At 30.9% G+C, this 20905-nt stretch overlaps 1 protein-coding gene across 2 annotated transcripts in view; it reads left to right on the plus strand.

Moving 5' to 3' along the window:
- LOC126886408 (SH3 domain-binding protein 5) overlaps positions 1 to 17791 on the plus strand; it is an 87517-nt gene extending 69726 nt beyond the window's left edge. For both annotated transcript variants that reach the window (XM_050653342.1, XM_050653343.1), the window contains 2 exons: positions 2740 to 2986; positions 15250 to 17791. In XM_050653342.1, coding sequence (XP_050509299.1) covers positions 2740 to 2986; positions 15250 to 15385 — 383 coding nt within the window. In that variant the 3' untranslated portion in view covers positions 15386 to 17791. The remainder of the gene's footprint in view (positions 1 to 2739; positions 2987 to 15249) is intronic.
- Positions 17792 to 20905: the final 3114 nt, after the last annotated feature.

Consider the following 20905-nt stretch of genomic DNA (forward strand, 5'->3'; position numbering starts at 1 on the left):
CCATCATCAGTGTTATCACCTAAAATAAGTATAACTCTATAAGTAAAACAAACGTGAGGTTAAATTTTGACAAAGGTAAAAAAATGAATAGATATTGTTCTGAAGCTATTTTCTTGTGGCATTTTTTATAATCAAGTATATTCAAATAAAATCATTTTTAGGTAAAATTGTGGCTTATTTCCCATTTGAATATACTTGATTATAATGAATAGATAGTTATACTTACAGGTTTACATGCTTTAAGCCACCAAAATGTACGGATAAAAACCCTTAAATGGATTTTAAACAGTTGTGGTTACATTATATTATCTGATTTTGAAAGATTTTTAAATTATTTCCAGATTAACTTCTGGCATCACATGACATTAACCATATTGGTTGAAAAATTGAAGGTAGAACCTTACATGGCAGAGTTTAGGTGACAACTGATTGGAATGACCCCCGGAAGGATGTCATTACCAGACCGACACCGCACCTTGACAGAATCTAATATGTGTAATTAATTCAGCCAAAAGAATATAAATTTTATGTTAATATTTTAATAATAACAGTAGTGAAAAATATTTGTTGGGATTAAAAATAATTTACCTTAAATAAGTATGATGGATTCTCTCGAAAAATTTACACCATGTACGTTAGATGCCTTCTTGGACATGCTACAGTAAACTCATACCTGTATAAAATAAAACTATCAGATACAGATACATGTGAATGTGACGGCAGTTTTGATGACCTTAACCACTGGATGTTCCAGTGTCGGTATAATCAAGAAGCAATAAAATTTTTATTTGAAGCCATCTCCCAACAAAAAATCATATTACCATTGAACGTCGCTTCTCTCCTATATTTAAGCAGTCGGAACCCAACCATTAGAACAACTTTATGGGAATTTTTCAAACGGACCAAACGGAAAATTTAAACCTCCTCTTCAAACAGTGTTGCGTGAATGCGAATGCGAAATGTTAGGGCTGTAGTTGTATTTTCCTACTGTCTTTCCTTTTATGTTATTTACCTTTAACCGTTGCCTGTATTGTCTGTTTAAAAAAAAGTCGCTATGACGGGCACCTTAGCGTGAAGCGTGTGTCCATGTTATTCCTTGTTGTACAATCTTCAATAGTGTTTCCAATGGGAAGGTTAGGAAATCGAGTGAATGTGCGTAATGGAAATTGACCGGCATAAACTATATATTATTTTTATTATTTTACTGTATTTATATGTATATATTATTATAAAATGTAATTTTTTATTTATTAATAAATTGTCTGGCTAAATAGGTCTTGAACCTAAGGCAAAAAAAAGTATGATGGATGAAAGTTAAATTATAGAATCAAACAGAAGTGAATTAATACTTTCTTTAGGGCAGGCAATTATCATTACATGAGACGGAACATTATGTTATTAGGTAAGCTGATGTTATGAGCTTAATATTTGGTGTAATTTATTAATAGAAGGATCCAACAAAATAGATAAAATATGATATATATTTAGTTTGGCTGAAGAAATATGTATTATATGTGAATATAAATATGTGAATATAAATAAGAAAAGTATTAATGAGGAGACTGAGAAATCCAGAGACCCGACACCAAAGTATCTGGAGATGAAAAAATTTTAGCAATGATGGGACAGGAAGGATATGCTTTTTCTCATGAGGATCTTTCAGTGCTTCACAGTTTTTCGATTTCTTTCTAACGCATTAAATTGTATGCGACAGAAAAAAAACGCACGTCATTGATAACATTTCATCGGTGACATTTATAACATTTATTCTAGTTGTCAATAGATGGCGCCATAATAGAAAATAAAATAATTTGCGAATTATATAATATATCTACGAATATAATCTGAACAATTTATAAGACTATACAAATCAAAGAAAATACCATTTTATAAATGCCATAAATACAATTGATTTGATTTTATGCCAAATTGCAAATAAAATGTGACAACTGCCAGATTTAACTAAAATGTCATGTCACTAAAATGTATATTATCACGGACTTACCTTTTTTTCTATCATTTGTGACTCGCTGAAAAATGCTCATGAAAAGAAGCATATAAGGTTATTGGTGTGTAAGAAAGGAAAAAGAAGTAGTGATGAAAGAAGGGATGTAAGTTGATATTGGTGAGTTGGTCTGTTACAGAAAATTAGACTGTGAATGAGGTTTAAATGAGTGTGATAAGTCATAGGTATCACTTATCGAAAATGTGGTTTAGAGTCGAAGTGTAAATGAAGATGGATATGTAAAGAAGAATAGATGAGTAGTGGATATCTTGGCTATGAGAAAAGTTGGCGATGTAATGGAATGAAGTCTCGATTAAACGATACATGACGGTTGACGCAATTAGGGCTATTTTGTTTCTTGTTGACTATTTCTGGGTCCTCATATATACATATAATATAACCCCAACTGTTTAAAATCTATATTTAAGGGTTTTTACCCGTACATTTTGGTGGCTTAAAGCATGTAAACCTGTAAGTATAACTATCTATTCATTTTTTTACCTTTGTCAAAATTTAACCTCACGTTTGTTTTACTTATAGAGTTATACTTATTTTAGGTGATAACACTGATGATGGAATATTGATTCCGAAAACGTTTTGTGATACAGCCTTTTTAGGGATTTTAAATACATATACCTTTTACAAAATAAGGTTTTTATTTTTTTATTTTCAATACTTTTCTATAAAATTGATTTTAAACGTGTAAATAAATCTAAAAGTGAGATTCTTTTCAGGCCGACGACAAAGTCTAGATAATATTCTCGGTCCAACTGGGGAAAAAGTTAAAGAAATTTTCTCGCAAGGGATGATGATGCTGAACATCAGCGCTCTAACCGAACGAAGAAATAGTGAACCGAAACTTGGGCTGACTGAAGAGAGAATGAGGAACGGAACTACCAAAAAGATTCCTAGTCCTTTGGAAAAAACTCTTACATATCTTACTGTAGAGGATGACAATTCTGATACAGATAGTGTTTCAAGGTATTGTATGTTTTTCATTTTTTTATTATGACTATGAAGTCGATTTTTGAGAATTTGAAGGTTTGGTCGGCTTCTATGACTACAATATCATCAACATGGCTTTATAGTCCATTGAAATGTTACATTTAGGGTTGCATTTCCTAGAGGAGTCAATTTTATTTTTTTAATGTGTAGGGGGTTCAGTAGAAGCTTAAGTTCAAGTTTTTGGGGTCGCCACCCTTGTCCCCCGGCCACCATATTGGAAAAAGTGGTGCAAACGGCTTTCGCGCTGTATCTCCTAAACTAGCAATCCTACAGAAAATTTAATTACACATAAAATGTAGCAAATTAAATTCTCTACAATTTTATGTCTATTACTTTTTATCGTCAAGTGACCAACAAAAAAGTTATAAACAAAAATTAGAGAAAATTTTGTAAGAAGTTTCTTTTTGGAGGTTATAACTTTTTTCCGTTCATTTCACAATAAAATAACATCATAGCGATTTTGTAGAGGATTTTTCGATGAACAATTTTCACTATAAAGTTGTGTAATTTTATTTATTATCTAGGTTTTACAGCGCTCCAAACTTAACTTAACCAAATTCTCGAATTCTCATAGGAATACAATAAAAATAAATATTTTTCTATCCATATATTAGGCGACCGGCATCAACCGTTATGCCGACCACGAAAATCAAATTTAAGTGAATGACCAATTTTGGTCTATTTTGATGTTTTCGAGGTCGCTGAATCCGAATATGAAGTTTATTTTTATCTAGAGATGGTGGAACATGTTCAAAAGTCAAATTTTATGCAAAAAATCCAAAAATCAATTTTGATGATTTTTCAAATTTACCTCGCTGTATCATTGGTCGCTGTAAATATTTCCTTTTAAAAATTTTACTGTGTCATATCTGAAGTAAGTAGATAACAATGAAATTTGTCCAAAATGTTTAAACACATTAAAAAAGGAGTTGTTAATTTTTAAACATTTTGTTATCATATTTCGTTAGTTTCATGTTTACTTAAAAAAGTTAACTGACCAACTTTTTATATTATAGTTTTAACCAACACAACAATAAAACATAATTCATGAAGAAGTTTTTTGTAAAATTTTAAGACAAAATATATAATAGGAAAAAAGTTATGTTACTTCATAGACTTACAATTAAATAAAAAAAACTTCATAGACAAGCGGCACAACCCAAAAAACGCTTAAATCTCGAGATCCTGACCACGGTGTGGTGAATGGCTAATTTTGATCATACTTTATGATTTTGATATCAAAAATCGTTTTTTTTTGCTCTTCTTAATAATTTTGCATTTTGCGGTTGCGTCATTCTTCTTCTGAACCGGCGAATTTGTCCTCAAACAACTTCTTGGGCCTTTTCTATATATGCTTAGGGTTATAAGTTTTATAGTGGGGAGAAAGGTCAAAAACAGAATAATAATAGCATAGGAATGTTAAAACCATAATAAATTGTATGAATAAAAAATATATACAGTAGGAAAAATGAAAGAATACCCATGAACGAACATATAAAACACGCTGTATTTTCCTTTCACCGTGTCACAAAGAAAATTGACCAGCGCAAGTTCATGTAATAATAATTATTACATGTATTTGCGCTGGTCAATTGTTTGTGTGACACGGTGACAGGAAAATACAGCGTGTTTTATATGTTCGTTCATTGGTATTATTTCATTTTTCCTACTGTATATAGATAGAAAAGTAAGCCTAACTTTTGTTTTTATTGTATCCCTATGAGCATTCGAGAATCTGGTCAAGTTTGGAGCGCTGTAAAACCTATATACATAAATAGAATTAAACAACTTTATAGTGGAAATTGTTCGCTGAAAAACCCTCTACAAAATTGCTATAGTGTTATTTTATTTTAAAATGAACTGAAAAAAGTTATAACCTCCAAAAGGAAACTTGTTAAAATTTTTTTACATATTTTTGTTGATATCTTTTTTGTTGGTCACTTGAAGATAAAAAGTAAGAGAAACAAAATTGTAGAAAATTTAATTTGCTACATTTTATGTTTAATTAGATTTTCCATAGGGTTGGTAGTTTACGAGATATAGCGCGAAACCCCTTGGCACCCCATTTCCAAGATGGCAGCCGGGGGACAAGGGTGGCGACCCCAAAAACTTGAACTTAAGCTTCTACTGATGCCCCCTACACATTAAAGAAATAAAATTGACTCCTCTAACAAATGCAAGGTATGGCTTAAAAAATGTAACATTTTAATGGAGTATTAGATAACTAATATAATTGTTGAAATTGTAACACTACTTTAACCTTCCGATGACCAACCATTTTTTGTTACACGGATGACCAACGGGGGTCAAAAATGACCCTCAGTCAAAAATGACAATTGACAAAAAAATTAAGTTGTTTTAAGAAATAAAATAATGTATTCGTAATTTTAATGTTAGTTTTGTATCAATAAATGATAAATAAACATTAGTAACACATATTTTAATTACAACTGAACAAAAACAGGAATCATCATTCTGAACATAGAACTAAAGAAATTTAAAATATACACTAATTTACGTCGCCACAGGATTAGCAAACAATTTTTTCCAATATTGGAATGTTTTTTACAAACAATTCGACATAATAGACGGTATTTGCTTAAGAGGATCGGTGCGTATTTTCGGCTGCAATGCTATTCAAATGGGGATTCATTTTTTTCGAATCCTGAGAAAACTAATAAGTATTTTTGAAAAATTTAAACGCAGAATGAAAGATTACGTTATTAGCGAGGGCCGAGAGTCCCTGAGAACTTCTATAATGTTTATTTTAATAAGTTACAGGGGTGAAAAACTAAGAGAAAATTTAGTGTTATTTTTAATTTCAAATATATCATTCAAAATAAACTTTTTATTTATTCTAAGGGACTTTCGGCCCTCGGTAATAATTTAGTCTTTCATTCTGCGTTTAAATTTTTCAAAAATATTTATTGGTTTTTGCAGGATTCGAAAAAAATTAACACAATGCCGTGGTAATATTTTCCAAATCTATCTTTGTCTTACAACGCACTCAGCCGAATATAATATTGTCAGCATATATTGTCAGTCAGACACTGACAATCAGTGACAATTTTAAATATTTGACATTGCATCGGGAATATGTTGAGTTATTGATTAAATATTATTGATATATAGTGTATTTGATAAATAATTGATTTAAGACGTGAACTTAATAAAAAGTTATTTATTGTGTATTATTTGTGGAAGATCCTAGCAGAGAATACACCAGGATAATATATTCTGTGATCCAAGTATTTTGTTGTTAAAGACGTTCAACATTGTAAGCGTTCCATAACAATATATTATTAAAAAATCGCTTTAACACTTTTCCTCTTTTCTCGATTGAGTATTAGTCTTTGTTGTACAAATAAATTATTACAATCACTGAATACATAGTTAGTGAAAAAATTATCACATTTATTAAGTTTAATAATTTGCAATTATAAAATTAACAGTTACCCAAGAACATTCAAAACCCATCTCTTTAAATTAATGATGACATTTTCAAGTAGAATGACATTCTAATAATGTTTACATATCCATACCAGTGTGAATTTTACTAAACGTAATTTGCCGTGTAAAGACAGAAAAAGTAGGGATACACGTAAAATATTTGCGAATTATGTACCATAGCCTTAATATAAAATTGGAACATGGAAGGCCAAGTGAGTTCGTCTTTCACCCCAAATTCAGAAAATATTTTTCTTTGTCGTAAAATATAGGGAATTTTTTTATTACAAAATGATATTAAAGTAAAATAAAAAATTAATGAGTTTAAAATTGAAAATATTTTTGAATTTATTAAATTAAAACATACATTGGGGTCAAAATTTACCCCCTTTGGTCATCCGAAGGTTAAAATAGAAATAAATAGGAGGTCGATAGTATACAGTGTGTCCACGGTTGGGGTGCCCAAAGAGGAAAAACTTTTTTATTTTCAATTTTAGCGAAAAATGTCATTCTTGATAAAAAGTTTTGCTTGTTCTAAAACGCCATAAAACGAAATAAAATTCAAGTTTTTCAAATCATGCTTAATTTTGTAGCCAATTTTATGTAAATCCCTATAAATTTTTGCACTAAGTTCGAAATTGTAACAATAATAACTTGGGAGAACAACCCTGTCGCTTCTTTAAATTATGAAACCAAACTTTGTCGTTCTCCTTGAAACATTCAATTATTTACTAATTAAATAATTATTAATCCAATAATTTTAACAATAAAATTGATCACAAGATAAATTCTTTTTTGAACGCTTAACATTGTCAAAAAAAAAGGCAATTCGCAAATTATTTATCATCGTTGACAGTTACTAAGCTACATTGTGGCTTGGCAACACTAGATTATTGTTACAATTTCGAACTTAGTGTAAAAATTTATAGGGATTTACATAAAATTGGCTCCAAAATTAAGCATGATTTGAAAAACTTGAATTTTATTTCGTTTTATGGCGTTTTAGAACAAGCAAAACTTTTTGTCAAGAATGACATTTTTCGCTAAAATTGAAAATAAAAAAGTTTTTCCTCTTGGGCACCCCAATCGTGGACACACTGTATATCCTTGTTACTCCTGTCTTCTTTCTATGAGTTTATGTGATGTAAGCTCTTCAATTCTTTTTCTTGATTTTTGGTACTACTAGTTAGCTCACTGACATTATTTACATTTGGTACATTGATCTTATTTAAGAATATTTATCAGTTTTTGATGGTTATACAGTCAAAATCTTTTCTATAAACAATATTATATTTCTTCTTAAGGTGCCATACATTTCTGTATAGCTGTCCACCATTCTTTGGTACTATTTTTTTAGTATACACAGTTTGGCACTACTTCTGTTAATTCTTTCTCTACGTATAAGTTACACAACGTTGGAGAAAGTGTAGAGCCTTGCCTCACTCACTTTTTATTGAGAAATCTTTCCTTTCGTTGTAGTTTTGACAACGTACTGTTGCTGTCTGGTCCCAATCCATATTCGCTATAACTCTTATATCTTTAGCATCCAATGACAACTCTTGAAAGATATTTTATTATTAGTTTTTGCGTTTTTGTGCGTAGCGCACACGGCATGCATATCTCTATATCTCCGAGTCAATTAGTGAGAAAACAATCTCACACATTACGGTTTCTCTTGTTTATGTACCATCTCAGAGGCGCTCGCTTATTATGGCTGTCTTGATCTTGAATACAGCTGTTCTGAAAAATTCATTTGATATACATCCGTGTCGTGCGGTCGTTAAATTATTTTCCTTTTTTCCTATGCTTCTCTTGTCCTGGATTTTTCCTTATAAAATAATTGAAGCAAGCAATATCTTTCCCCTTCCCCACAAAATGTGTTCCAGATATTGCAGCATTCTTTATTTGATGATGTGGATTATATCCATTATATTATTCATTTTTCTCATGATTTCGTTATTTGTTACATACTTTGTTCATGTTATATTCAGGTTTTTGCTAAATATTCACATTCATTCTATATTAGAGTATGTATAACCTGCAGAATACCTTCAAAACCTCTTAACTGCTTTCAATAGGGGTTAACTAATGAGCATCATTAAGCCGCGAAACTTTTTCTTTCGCTATACTATTATTTATCTATCTGCTGATTCGATTCACTCGCAAACTCCATTCAAATCATTCAGCCTATAACCGACTCGAAGGACCAATTGATATACAGGGTGTCCCGAAAAGATTGGTCATAAATTATACCACAGATTCTGGGGTCAAAAATAGGTTGATTGAACCTCACTTACCTATATACAATAGTGCACACAAAAAAAGTTACAGCCCTTTGAATTTACAAAATGAAAATCAATTTTTTTTCATATATCGAAAACTCCTAGAGGTTTTTTTTATTGATAATGGACATGAAGAATTTTTATCGCAGCAACATCTTAAAAAAAATTATAGTGAAATTTGTGCATCCCATAAAAATTTTATGGGGGTTTTGTTCCCTTAAACCTCCCAAACTTTTATGTACGTTCCAATTAAATTATTATTGTGGCACCATTAGTTAAACACAATATTTTTAAAACTTTTTTGCCTCTTACTACTTTTTTGATAAGCCAGTGTTTATCGAGATATTTTGAATATTTGTCGAATCCACCACATATTTGTATATGTTGTTCTGAAGCTATTTCCTTGTGGCATTTTTATGATTAATTATTTATATGGGAAATAAGCCACAATTAAAATGAAAAAAATAATTTTATTAACGTTTCGACGCCCAAATCGGGTGCCGTTGTCAAAATACAAAATATTACTAAAATAAACTAAAGTGTTGTTGCTAAGCAAAAAAATTCTTCTAATAATTTATTTAATCTCACTCATTTATATTGGCAATTCAGACATATATTATACATTTTAAAGTAGAAGACTTTAAAATGATATTGCCAATATTTATGAGTTGCGTTCCTGGGACGACTTACTGAAATATATATTTATATATATTTATATACTTATATATCTAGTATTATTAATATTATTTATAATTTAAACATGTTACAAGTCAGAATTTGGTATTATTTTTTGAGAGTAAATTAATGTAAGACCAAATACTTACGATGTCGGGATAGTATCACAGGTTTTTCCTGGTTTTCCCTTGTGATTTACTATGAAGTCTCTAACGCGAGAATTTTACTGTCGTTGCATTTGGTTGTCTTTTTAAAGACATATCACATGCTATAATTTTTTATGACGGATATTCTTGAGTTGGGGTTAATTTCATGTAATCGAATGAACTATCTTTCAGTAAGTCGTCCCAGGAACGCAACTCATAAATATTGGCAATATCATTTTAAAGTCTTCTACTTTAAAATGTATAATATATGTCTGAATTGCCAATATAAATGAGTGAGATTAAATAAATTATTAGAAGAATTTTTTTGCTTAGCAACAACACTTTAGTTTATTTTAGTAATATTTTGTATTTTGACAACGGCACCCGATTTGGGCGTCGAAACGTTAATAAAATTATTTTTTTCATTTTAATTGTGGCTTATTTCCCATATAAATAATTTATTTGTATATGGTTAAGTATGATTATCGACACAAAATTAAGAAAAGAAGCCACATCTCGATAAAAGTTGACTTATCAAAAAAAGACTAAGAGGCAAAAAAGTTTTAAAATCACTGTGTTTAACTAATGGTACCACAATAATAGTTTAATTGGAACGTACACAAACATTTGGGGGGTTTAAAGGAAGAAAACCCCCATAAATTTTTTATTTAAATATAGTAAAAAAGAAGCCGCATCTCGATAAAAACTGGCTTATCGAAAAAATACTAAGCGGCAAAAAAGTTTTAAAAACGTTGTGTTCAACTAATGGTACCACAATAATGAATTAATTGGAAAGTACACAAAAGTTTGGGGGGGTTTAAGGGAACAAATTCCTCATAAATTTTTTATGGGGTGGACAAATTTCACTATAATTTTGTTTTAAGGTGGTCCTACCATAAGAATGATACATGTCCATTTTCAATAAAAAATCTCTGAGAGTTTTCGATATATTGAAAAAAATCGTTTTTCATTTTGTAACTTCAAAGGGCTGTAACTTTTTTTATGAGCACATTTATACTAAGGTAAGTTAGGTTCAACCGAACTATTTTTGACCCCAGAATGTGTGGTATAATTTATGACCATTCTGTTCGGGACACCCTGTATATCACTTAAGAGGCAACATCAGTGCGCGGAAAACGCGTTCCAAGATTGCAGCTTTAATTTTGAATATTTGTTATGATATTTGGCACACATATTCGTAATATAGTAAAGAGAATGGCGGTACAGAGCCCAATTTGAGAAATATGTTATGTATGTGGAAATTGCTCTATAATTAAATAAAATATTTAAAAAACGAGTCTGTACCGCCATTAAGAAGAGCAAAAAAAACACTTTCTTCAAATAAAACTTTTTTTATCCCATGCCCAGATTTTGTGTCACATTGGGATTACTAAAAATTGATTATTTATAACAAGAAATCGAACTTGACTGATTTGGCAACATTTAGCGCGCCTATGAGTATAATAGCCTTCTTTTGTTGTCAAAGCCTAATTGCTTTGACAACAAAAGTCAAACATGTTCAACCCAAGTAGCGAAGCTTACATGGAAGGTCGCCGGACACACCCTACGGCAGAAGGATGAAAGATGGACTAAGACGATTATACATTGAAGACCGTGGAGCCACAAACGAAAAAGGGGAAGGCCACAGACGCTTTGGTCAGATGACCTGACGAGACACACTGGGTCAAAATGGATGCAAATTGCCCAAGATAGAGAGGCATGGAAGAAGGAAGAGGAGGCCTATATCCAAGGATAGATGTTTAGGGCTGATTAAATAGATGAGTATAATAATTATTGTTATCACAATAATGTGCCTTCGTTTTTGATAGTATATAATAGTTTCACTGTCGTTCTACTGACGCACTGTTGCCGCACTGTTGAAAATTCGCAGAACTTTTGAAAAAAAATTGATAACGCGCTGATGTAGCCTCTTAAATCCCTAAATTTCGATATAAGTACAGTCGGAAAAATGAAAGAATATCCATGAACGATCACATCAATCACTTATTTTGTATATGCTATCTTTTTCTATAAATAACAAACGTTTGCTATAGAAAAAGACAGCAAATACAAAATAAGTGATTGATGTGATCGATTATAGAAAAAGACAGCAAATACAAAATAAGTGATTGATGTGATCGTTAATGGGGATTCTTTCATTTTTCCGACTGTATGTTTAATGCTATTCCGTACTACTATTCACTTAGATTTATTAGTACAAATTTGTAACTTAAAAATGCATTATTTGATACTTCAGGAAAACTCAAAACTCTTTTTATTAGTAGGTAATTGAGGTGAAATAACACCACCGATATTGACGACAAATTATTAAATCCATGACTTGCAAGTATTTTTTAAATTAAAAAGTGTTGTGTTTATTTGAATTTATGTGTATGACTGAGATATTAACTATTCAGTGCTCTAACTCTGTGTGTCATTGATTAACTAAAAAATAAAACAGACACTACGTTTCTAAAATGGTCAAGTTCGAGGCCTTGGTTACTTTATTACTATGCTAATTCTCTTCTTACAGAAAACTTACTCCAGACAAAACTTAGAAAAGACCTCCGGACTAAATCTAGTCAGTGAAGCAATTTCCCTCCGAGATGTCTTATGGGGTAGGCGCAAATTCTTGGTCCACTGCTATTTAAATGCATTCATTTTTTTCAAATCATGAGAAAACTATTAAGTATTTTTGAAAAATTTAAACGCAGAATGATTGATTACATGATTACCGAGGGCCGAAAGTCCCTGAAAACTTCTATAATGTTTATTTTAATAAGTTACAGGGGTGAAAAAAAAGAGAAAATTTTAATGTGATTTTTAATTTCAAACATTTCATTCAAAAGAAACTTTTTGTTAATTTTAAGGGACTTTTGGCCCTCGGTAATAATGAAATCGTTCATTGTGCGTTTAAATTTTTCAAAAATATTTATGTTTTCTCAGGATTCGAAAAAAATGACTGCCTAATATGATTGAACCAAGCTTTTGCGCCTACACCCTTAAAATTAATATTTTAAAGACAAAGCGAATGGCAGTTGGAAAGATTAATATAGTTGAAGGTCTGCTTTCTCTTAATGGATATGAGTTACAAGTGTAACTCACTTTAAATACTTTAGCAGTTGGTTAAGTGTAAATTATAACTCTGATGAATAGATGTTAACCAGGATCGAAATATAACGTAAGGCCTTTATGGTTTTGAAACCAGTTTTATGTAACAGAAACCTGTTGATGCATATTCGCAAGCATATCTTGAAATGTATGGTCTATCCTATTATATGGTTGTGAGACATGGACATTAATAACCACAATGCATAACAAGCTAGAAGCATTCGAATTGTATGGTGCTATCGACGGATCTTACAGATATCGTGGGTTTCGCATACTTCCAATGATTTTCAAATGATAAATTCAGAACGTGAGCTCATATACATCACAAATGGGAAAAAATACATTGGTCATGTAATTAGAGGACCTAAGTACCTTCTACTTCGCCTTATAATACATGGAAAACTAGTGGGAAAGAAATGGATTGAAGACATATAATACATAAATACACAATACAAACACATAATACACAAACAAATCACGTGGAAATGGAAACGTCAAACAGTAGTTAAAACGTAATTAGTAGTAGTTACACTCAGTTGTGGCTTAACCAGTTGTTGTTAATATTTTGTTTGTTTTCCTCAAACTGTTCTACAAATAAGTACCTATTTGTCTTTATTTCTTTTTATTGGCTTTTTGTTTTTAGTGCTTCTTCCGCAAACGATACATACTTTAGACGTTTCACGACCATGTTAATCTTTCGGATCGAATTAACACCATCTCTTGATTGGAAAGGGAACTAAATTAATTGACAAATTTTAGTTACGCGGGAGTTTCAAACAATAAATTTTGCGGGTTTTCGGAATTAAAAGGTACAGATAAACAACAGAAAGGCAGTTCAATGTTTTATTCAATAATTAAGTATACAATAACTTAAAATGACCTTAAAAGTACCATTAACATAAAAATACTAAAAGTCTTACGTTATGTCTGAAGTTATGGTAGTAGCATTGTTTATATAGGAAGATAGTTGGTCAGCCCAATAGGTAAATATGTTTGATTCAAATTGAGACAAACCCCAGATGTCCCTACAATTTCTGTCAGGGTCGCAACGTCAAAATGCATAGACACCAAGTTGGATACGATCCTATTCATAACACCTTAACTCTCATACATATTAAGAAAAATAAATATATAGAAGAGTATATTTAGAATTTGAATTAATGATGTCATGCTACTATACATTATATTATATAATAGCATGACATCATAATTCAATTTCTAAATTATATTCTTCCATATATATTTATTTTTCTTAATATGTATGCGAGTTGAGGTGTTATGAATAGAATCGTATCCAACTTGGTGTCTATGGTTTTTGACGTTGCGACCCTGACAGAAATTGTGGGAACATCTGGTGACTGTCTTAATTTGAATCAAACAAATTTTCCTATTGGGCTGACCAACTATCCCTATATAAACAATGGTATTAGGTAGTGTATCGGGGCTGAAATACCAATATAAACAAAAATCATAATTTTACTGATACTGAATAAACTTCAAATATTCCAAATTCCAATTTGTTTTCAAAATGCTAAACACTACTGCCATGTGTCATGTGACAGCACTGTTTTTGTATTAAATCAATGTTTAATATTTAGTTGAATGGAAATTTTTTAAAGAATATCTTGTAGGAAGATTTTTTAGATAAATACCTTATAATCTTTTACAAACTTCCTAAAAAATATAGGCCCGAAATGTTGATGACACACTCGTCTATTGGAATAAACTGTTTTAGTATCCATTATATTGTTTTTTACATGTGGAGAAACACAGAACGGGATGATCCAACGCTTAGTGTAAACTAAAATTCTACTCATAAAACCGGAAAGAAGGTTAATAAAATTGATTAAAATTGTGATTAAATCTGATTAAAAACGTAACACCACTATAATAATCAAGCCACAGATTGTAAATACAAAAATATCACATTAATTTAATTGAAGACACAAGTGCATGAAAGGTCTATGTGACAAATTTTTCAAAACATGTTTTTCATGTTAAAAAAGTAAGTTGTTCGAACCTAAAAATCTTTCAAACAAGCCAAACACGTTTTAAAATTAATATTTTCTAAGTTATTAGAGTGTAAAGGATCTATGTACACAGTAAATTTTAAAATGTAAGTGCATAAAGGATATATGTACACTTTTTATATATAAAAAATGTATAATAAATATTTTTTTTAAGTTTTTTTTAATAGTGTTAATAAATATATAAGTTTTAGGACTACCTATCCTATAAATTTAGTCTATTTAGGTCTTATAGGAAAAAAGTTCTAGTATAAAAACTTTAACTTCATTTTTCTCAATAACTTGCAAATGTCACATAGACCCTTCACGCACTTGTGTCTTCAATTGTCAATGTCAATTGTTAAATGTGACAAGAAAATTGAATACAGGCGACATCTCTGGATTGCAGAGGTAACTAATTTGCTGTCTTGACCTTGGCCATTTATGTGAAAGGTCTAAAGTATGTATGTATGGTTTGGGGTTTCATCTACTAATGTACTAATTTATTTAGTTTTTAAGTTTAGACTTGCTTGATTCTTCACGTTGATATTAACAGGTTTTACTATTTTCAGTATTGACATGCTAAACGAAGACCAAATTAGTTCCTTGATGTTGGACCCTAATATCGTTTGCGAACAAGTCTTGGGTACTCCAATGGCCGAAGTCGTCTACTTACCCCAGTTTCTTTCTAGTCAGCCAATAAATTAAAGTAGTATAAAGAAAAGGGTTAAGAAACAGTACAATAAGCATTACCTAAGTAAAATTTCGGTTCGAAATGCTGCTTTCTTTATTGATGGTAAAAGGTATTGAAGATGTCTGCTTTTATGTGACAATAACTAGTGTTCAACGCTTTTTTATTAGCGTGATATTAGAAAATAGGTCTTTGAAATACGTCATAGTAATGCAAAAAAACTTTAATATGATAAACCAGTGTTGATGTATACTTATACAATTCAAGATGTATACATAAAACTGATGATAACCACATAGCTCGAAAGTGCAATATGTATTTGGTTGGTTGAAGCATAAGTTCCGCAACAAGTCAGTAAACTTCTGAACAATACGGAATACCTCCACAAGTTTCTATTTAGAAAAACGAAAACTGGTGCTTCTATTTATTTTCCAGAGATAAATCGATTCCATCAATTGCGAATTTCTTGTACCGATCATAGGCGTCCGTTTTGGGTAGGCCAACGGTTATTTTATCGCATAACTTTTTTGACTTTATACATTTTTGACACTAGATTATTGTGTGTGTGTGCTATCGGATTTCTTGACTGTGGACTTAATCCATTAGCCGAACCAAACTAGATTATTAAATTGGTAGGTATTCTAGTACTAAAAGGTACTCTTTCTTTAAGTCGGTAGGATACACCGTTTTCTAAAAAAAATCGATTTGAAAATTTTCGTTTTTTGAATTTGAAAAATTTTTTAAAAAGAAACTGTTTAGAAAAACGAAAACTGGTATGCTTATTTATGTAGGATTCGTTAAAGACAATCGTAATAAAAGTCTAAAAACAAAAGATGTAGATCTTTGAAACACACTCGGTGATCAAAAGATTCAAAGTTAATGGTTTAACGACCACTCGTACGAAATCAAACAGATGAAATAGAGAATGTGGAAAAATCCCCTTACGAACAATTTTATAAAACATAATAATTTTTTTTAACAAAAACTCAAATCTCATCTTTACTGATGAGCCCAGAGAGGTTGAAGAGGGCGAAACACATTTCTAAGAACTGGTGATTGGATCTTTGATTCTATTCAAAAAATTTTTCCCATCCCGAAATAGTGGATGTGTGAATTGTTCGTAAGGGGATTTTTCCACATTCTCTATTTCATCTGTAATAAAAGTCCTTGTGATGTTTAACAGTTTTAATTATTAATAAAATAGATAACTCAATTATTGATACTATTAAATTGACGAAATGTAAAAGTGTTTGTGTATTTGAGACTAAAATTTTACGAGTTCTTGTTCTTACAAAAAGAAATGTATTTAGAGATAAGTAATTGCGTCTAAACAATATTATAACCGGCTTGTTATAATATAAGTACGTCTTAAAGCGTCTTTTACGTCTTTTCCCCAAGAACACGACTGTCGCGGTTCTCATCTTAAAATCGACTGTCCTGTATTCATTTCCACACTCACCAAAACCGTCCCCTTTCTTTCCTTCTTCATGCTTAAATCCGAAACTATTAAAATTCTACTGCAATAAATTTCGATCCCTATTAGAAATAAAAATTGGTTCACATTGGCGAATGTTATTCTTACTTATAAAGTTAAAAGTCTCACCGGCTACCGTAGCAATCCCAATTCGTTCCACTCATCTGGGCCAACGGAGGTCCATATGTGCGAGACTCTTATCCCGTTCTCGTAATAATAATTAAGAAGAAAATATATACAGTAAAACCTGCCATATCCGGATCAATGTGGCGACAGACCGATCCGGATATGAACAAATCCGGATATCAAGACCACTACTTCTTTTAGTCTCTGAAACGTTTTCTCCTTCATACATTCCAGTAATCAACGCCGTCAATAACTTTCGTCGATAGACACGTTTTATAGATTCTATAATACATTATTTCGCCATCTTTTAGTTCTTCTTTTAGTGCGTTGTCCAACAGCAGGACTGCCTTTCTCGGTAGATTTCGGTAGATCCAGACGGCGCAGAACCGCCCGGATATGGGGAGTACCGGATATGGCAGGTTGTACTGTACATGGGAATTTAAAAATTAATTTAAAATATTTACAATTCTACATTTATTTTCCAAAAATGAGTCGATTTCGTCAATTGAAAATTTCTAGTACCGGTCATAATATGCGTCCGTTTTGGGTAGGTCGACGATTATTTCATTGCATAACTGCTTTGTCTTTAATTTTTAAGCATTTTTGATACTAGATTATTAAATTATGAGGTATTCTAGTGCTAAATGTAACTCTTACCTTTAAGTCGGTAAAATACACCGTTTTTTTTTTGGAAAATTGTTTAAGTTTTTTTTTCAATTTAAAAAACGAAAAATTTTCATATCGATTTTTCTAAAAAAACTGTGTACTCTACCGACTTAAAGGAAGGGTAACTTTTAGTACTAGAATACCTCAAAATTTAATAATCCAGGTTCAAAAATGTTTAAAAGTTAAAGACAAAAAAGTTATGCGATAAAATAACCGTTGTCCTAGCCAAAACGGACGCCTATTACAGGTACTAGAATTGATGGAATCGATTTATCCATTGAAGATAAATAGGTGTACCAGTTTTTGTTTTTCTAAATAGAAGTGTTCTGGAGGTATTAAAAAACCTAATTACAAGACGCCATCTTCAAAGAGCCCTAGTTCCTTTAGGAAGCATTTTCGAACTAGATGAATTGGGTTAAATTGTCTTAAAATTATCTGAGGAATCTCCGGTCTTCGTTTGTCAGGAGAGTTTCTGGACACCCTGTATAGTAAGTTACCGCCATTATCAGTCGAAGTCAATATTTTACCAACATATCACAAAATTAATTACTAAATTTACCAGGCAGTTTGTACTGAGTTCAGTGAATAGAATTTTAATGCCGATACCTACATCTACTCAAATAGTTGTCAATTTGGTTATTGGCGAGGAACCGCAAAGTGGGCGACGCCTGGTGGCGAATTTGAAAAGCATCAACTCTAGGAAAACATTGACTGTCATTAATTTGTGTACATATTTGCGGTCAGTTTATGTTGTAATCAACGAAAACTTTTCGTTTATAAATTCGCAAAAGTGTGTGTTTTATTGCGTGGCCGCTCCTGAAATATCTAGAGGCCACCTAGCGATGGATTCCTATGTAGTTTTGTCTTCTGAATCCAAATCTGAAAACGGCATTTCGCTATATTTAACCATCTTCGAGATATCCAACCTCAAAGTCGTCATTGTGACGTCACAAGCCTCCTTTAAATTGTCGTTTTCTTCCGACATAGAAACGTCAACTCTACTTTGTTTTCGTTTGACGCAACTAAACGTCAACATAAAATTGAAATGTCAGATAAGCAAATTTTATTTATTTATGTTAATGTAATGTTAAATCACACTTCACTATTTTCAAGGAAAACTGTTTATTTTAAAACAAGCAAAACCATCATTTATTATTATTTTTCTATCTTTACTCGGATTTGAGTACTGAAAGTTCCTCTTCTGTCCTTTTTTCCTAGACGAATGAAAGCGGAATGTGATCGTTTCCTTTTCGTTTTCTATATTCGTCGTCTGCGGTCTTATTAATCGAAAAATTCGCAGATTAAGGATGTACCAGAAAGAACTTTCAAAACGAATAGTCTCAGATTTAAATAACTATTTACCATTTTTGGTGGATTCTGCATCTGAGACTCTTCAATTTGTTAAGAGATGTCGCTGTATCGCGTCCTAATGGGGATTTTGAATTATCTTTCAGATTCCCTTTAAATGGATGGTCCAGCTATTTTTCGATTCAGAGGAGTGCACGCTAACGAACGCTGCTGATGACGCCTGCAATGGTAGAAACAGCCTGTCCAGCGGGTGTGCATCCCTCTGAATCGAAAACAAGCAAAACCATCATTTATTATTTTGTTTATTTTGTATTTATTTATTTATTTATTTTTATTAGGTATGTCAAAAAGTTCGATCAAGATTAAAGTGTCTTTATTTTTCACAATATTGAAAAGTGTTATTATAAAAAGTTGTTTGGAGTTAAAAACTATGTTCTAATATGCAACTAAGTGCTTGTACATCCTTCTAAAGATAAAAAAATATTTGAAAATTTTTCTCAAATTACGAATACCAATATCATTTTCATTAATAACTCTTATTATTAATTTTACGAAGAAAAGTTATTCTTCATAAAAAGATCTGCATGGTCTAAAATCTAAGATGCAATCATAATATATCAAATTTTATCAATTTTATTCGAGGTATGTCAAAAAATATGAATTTCGCTCGAGAGTAGAGTACCTTTATAGTTCACAATATTTAAATTAGGATATAATTGCATATTAAAACATAGCATTTAATACTAAACAACTTTTCATAATAGAAATTTTCCATATTATGAATTTAAATACGTAAATAAACAAAGTTTTCGTTATGATAATGCTCGCATTTTCAGCTTGTTAATAATAATTTCGACTTAAAAAAACTATTGAATGTTCCTCAGTATTCATTCCTATTATACTCTACGTAATGACGTAAACTAACCAATGCCAAATCACACATTTTGTTAATTTAACGTTTGTAATAAACGTAGTATATTTTTGAATGTTTAAGCGACTGCAAAATTAAATAAGTAAATGAAATGTAGTATATATTCTGTACATAGAATGTTCATTGTTATGCAAAATATTCCGGCCACCTCATAATTTCCAGAACACAATTATTATAAAATAAATTCACCTACTTAGTTTCCAGTTTTTATTTAATTAAAAATTGTTATCTGTTGGTGTAAAACAAATTGTAGCGTACCTATTAACTAAATTAAAAACAAAATTAGAAATTCTAAGGTAGATTAATAATTTTTAAAACGCTGTGTGATTATCGGGGGGCCAGATTTTTTTATGAAAAAAAGGTAAAAACAAATCAGTAGTTATCATCAAATTTTAATGAATGTATACAGATGAAACATAATTTTGAGTCGTCTTTAACCTATAAGATGTTTTAGTGGCAAAACTTAGTGGTTACTTTCGCAAAACACTCGTGTAAATTATTTTAATTTAACGTTTTAGAACTGTGAGGTCAAATGACAAAATGAGTTGTTTTCCTAGAGTTATCGTCAATCTTTGAAATTTTGAGCGCCCTCTGTCGGAATTTAATTTTGCGAATAATTTCTTTTATTAGAAATCAGCATTTCGAAGCGGAGTAAATGTATTACGTTATAGAGATTTTTTTTAGCACGATTCTAGTCATTTAAGAGTAGAAGTTCATGGTTGTTGTTTATTTTGTATTTGTTTGTGTTTTGTATTTTGTTAAGTTTCTATAGGTTCATAATTTTGGTTTGTGTCACCCTGCCAAAGGATATTCTCAAAAAATATAATATATCATTTGTATTGAATATCGCTTTTAATGAAAATTTAAAAAAATTGGAATTAAGGAATTTTAAATTACTAAAATTTGAATTAACAAACAATAGGATAACTTTTACACCATATTCTCATAACGGATATATCGGTATAAAACCTAAAGTATAGTCACTTCAAATTATAACAAATCGAAGAAAAGTGATAGACTTTAAAACCATAC

The sequence above is a fragment of the Diabrotica virgifera genome, chromosome 6 (genome assembly GCF_917563875.1).
Source record: "Diabrotica virgifera virgifera chromosome 6, PGI_DIABVI_V3a".
Classification (NCBI taxonomy): domain Eukaryota; kingdom Metazoa; phylum Arthropoda; class Insecta; order Coleoptera; family Chrysomelidae; genus Diabrotica; species Diabrotica virgifera.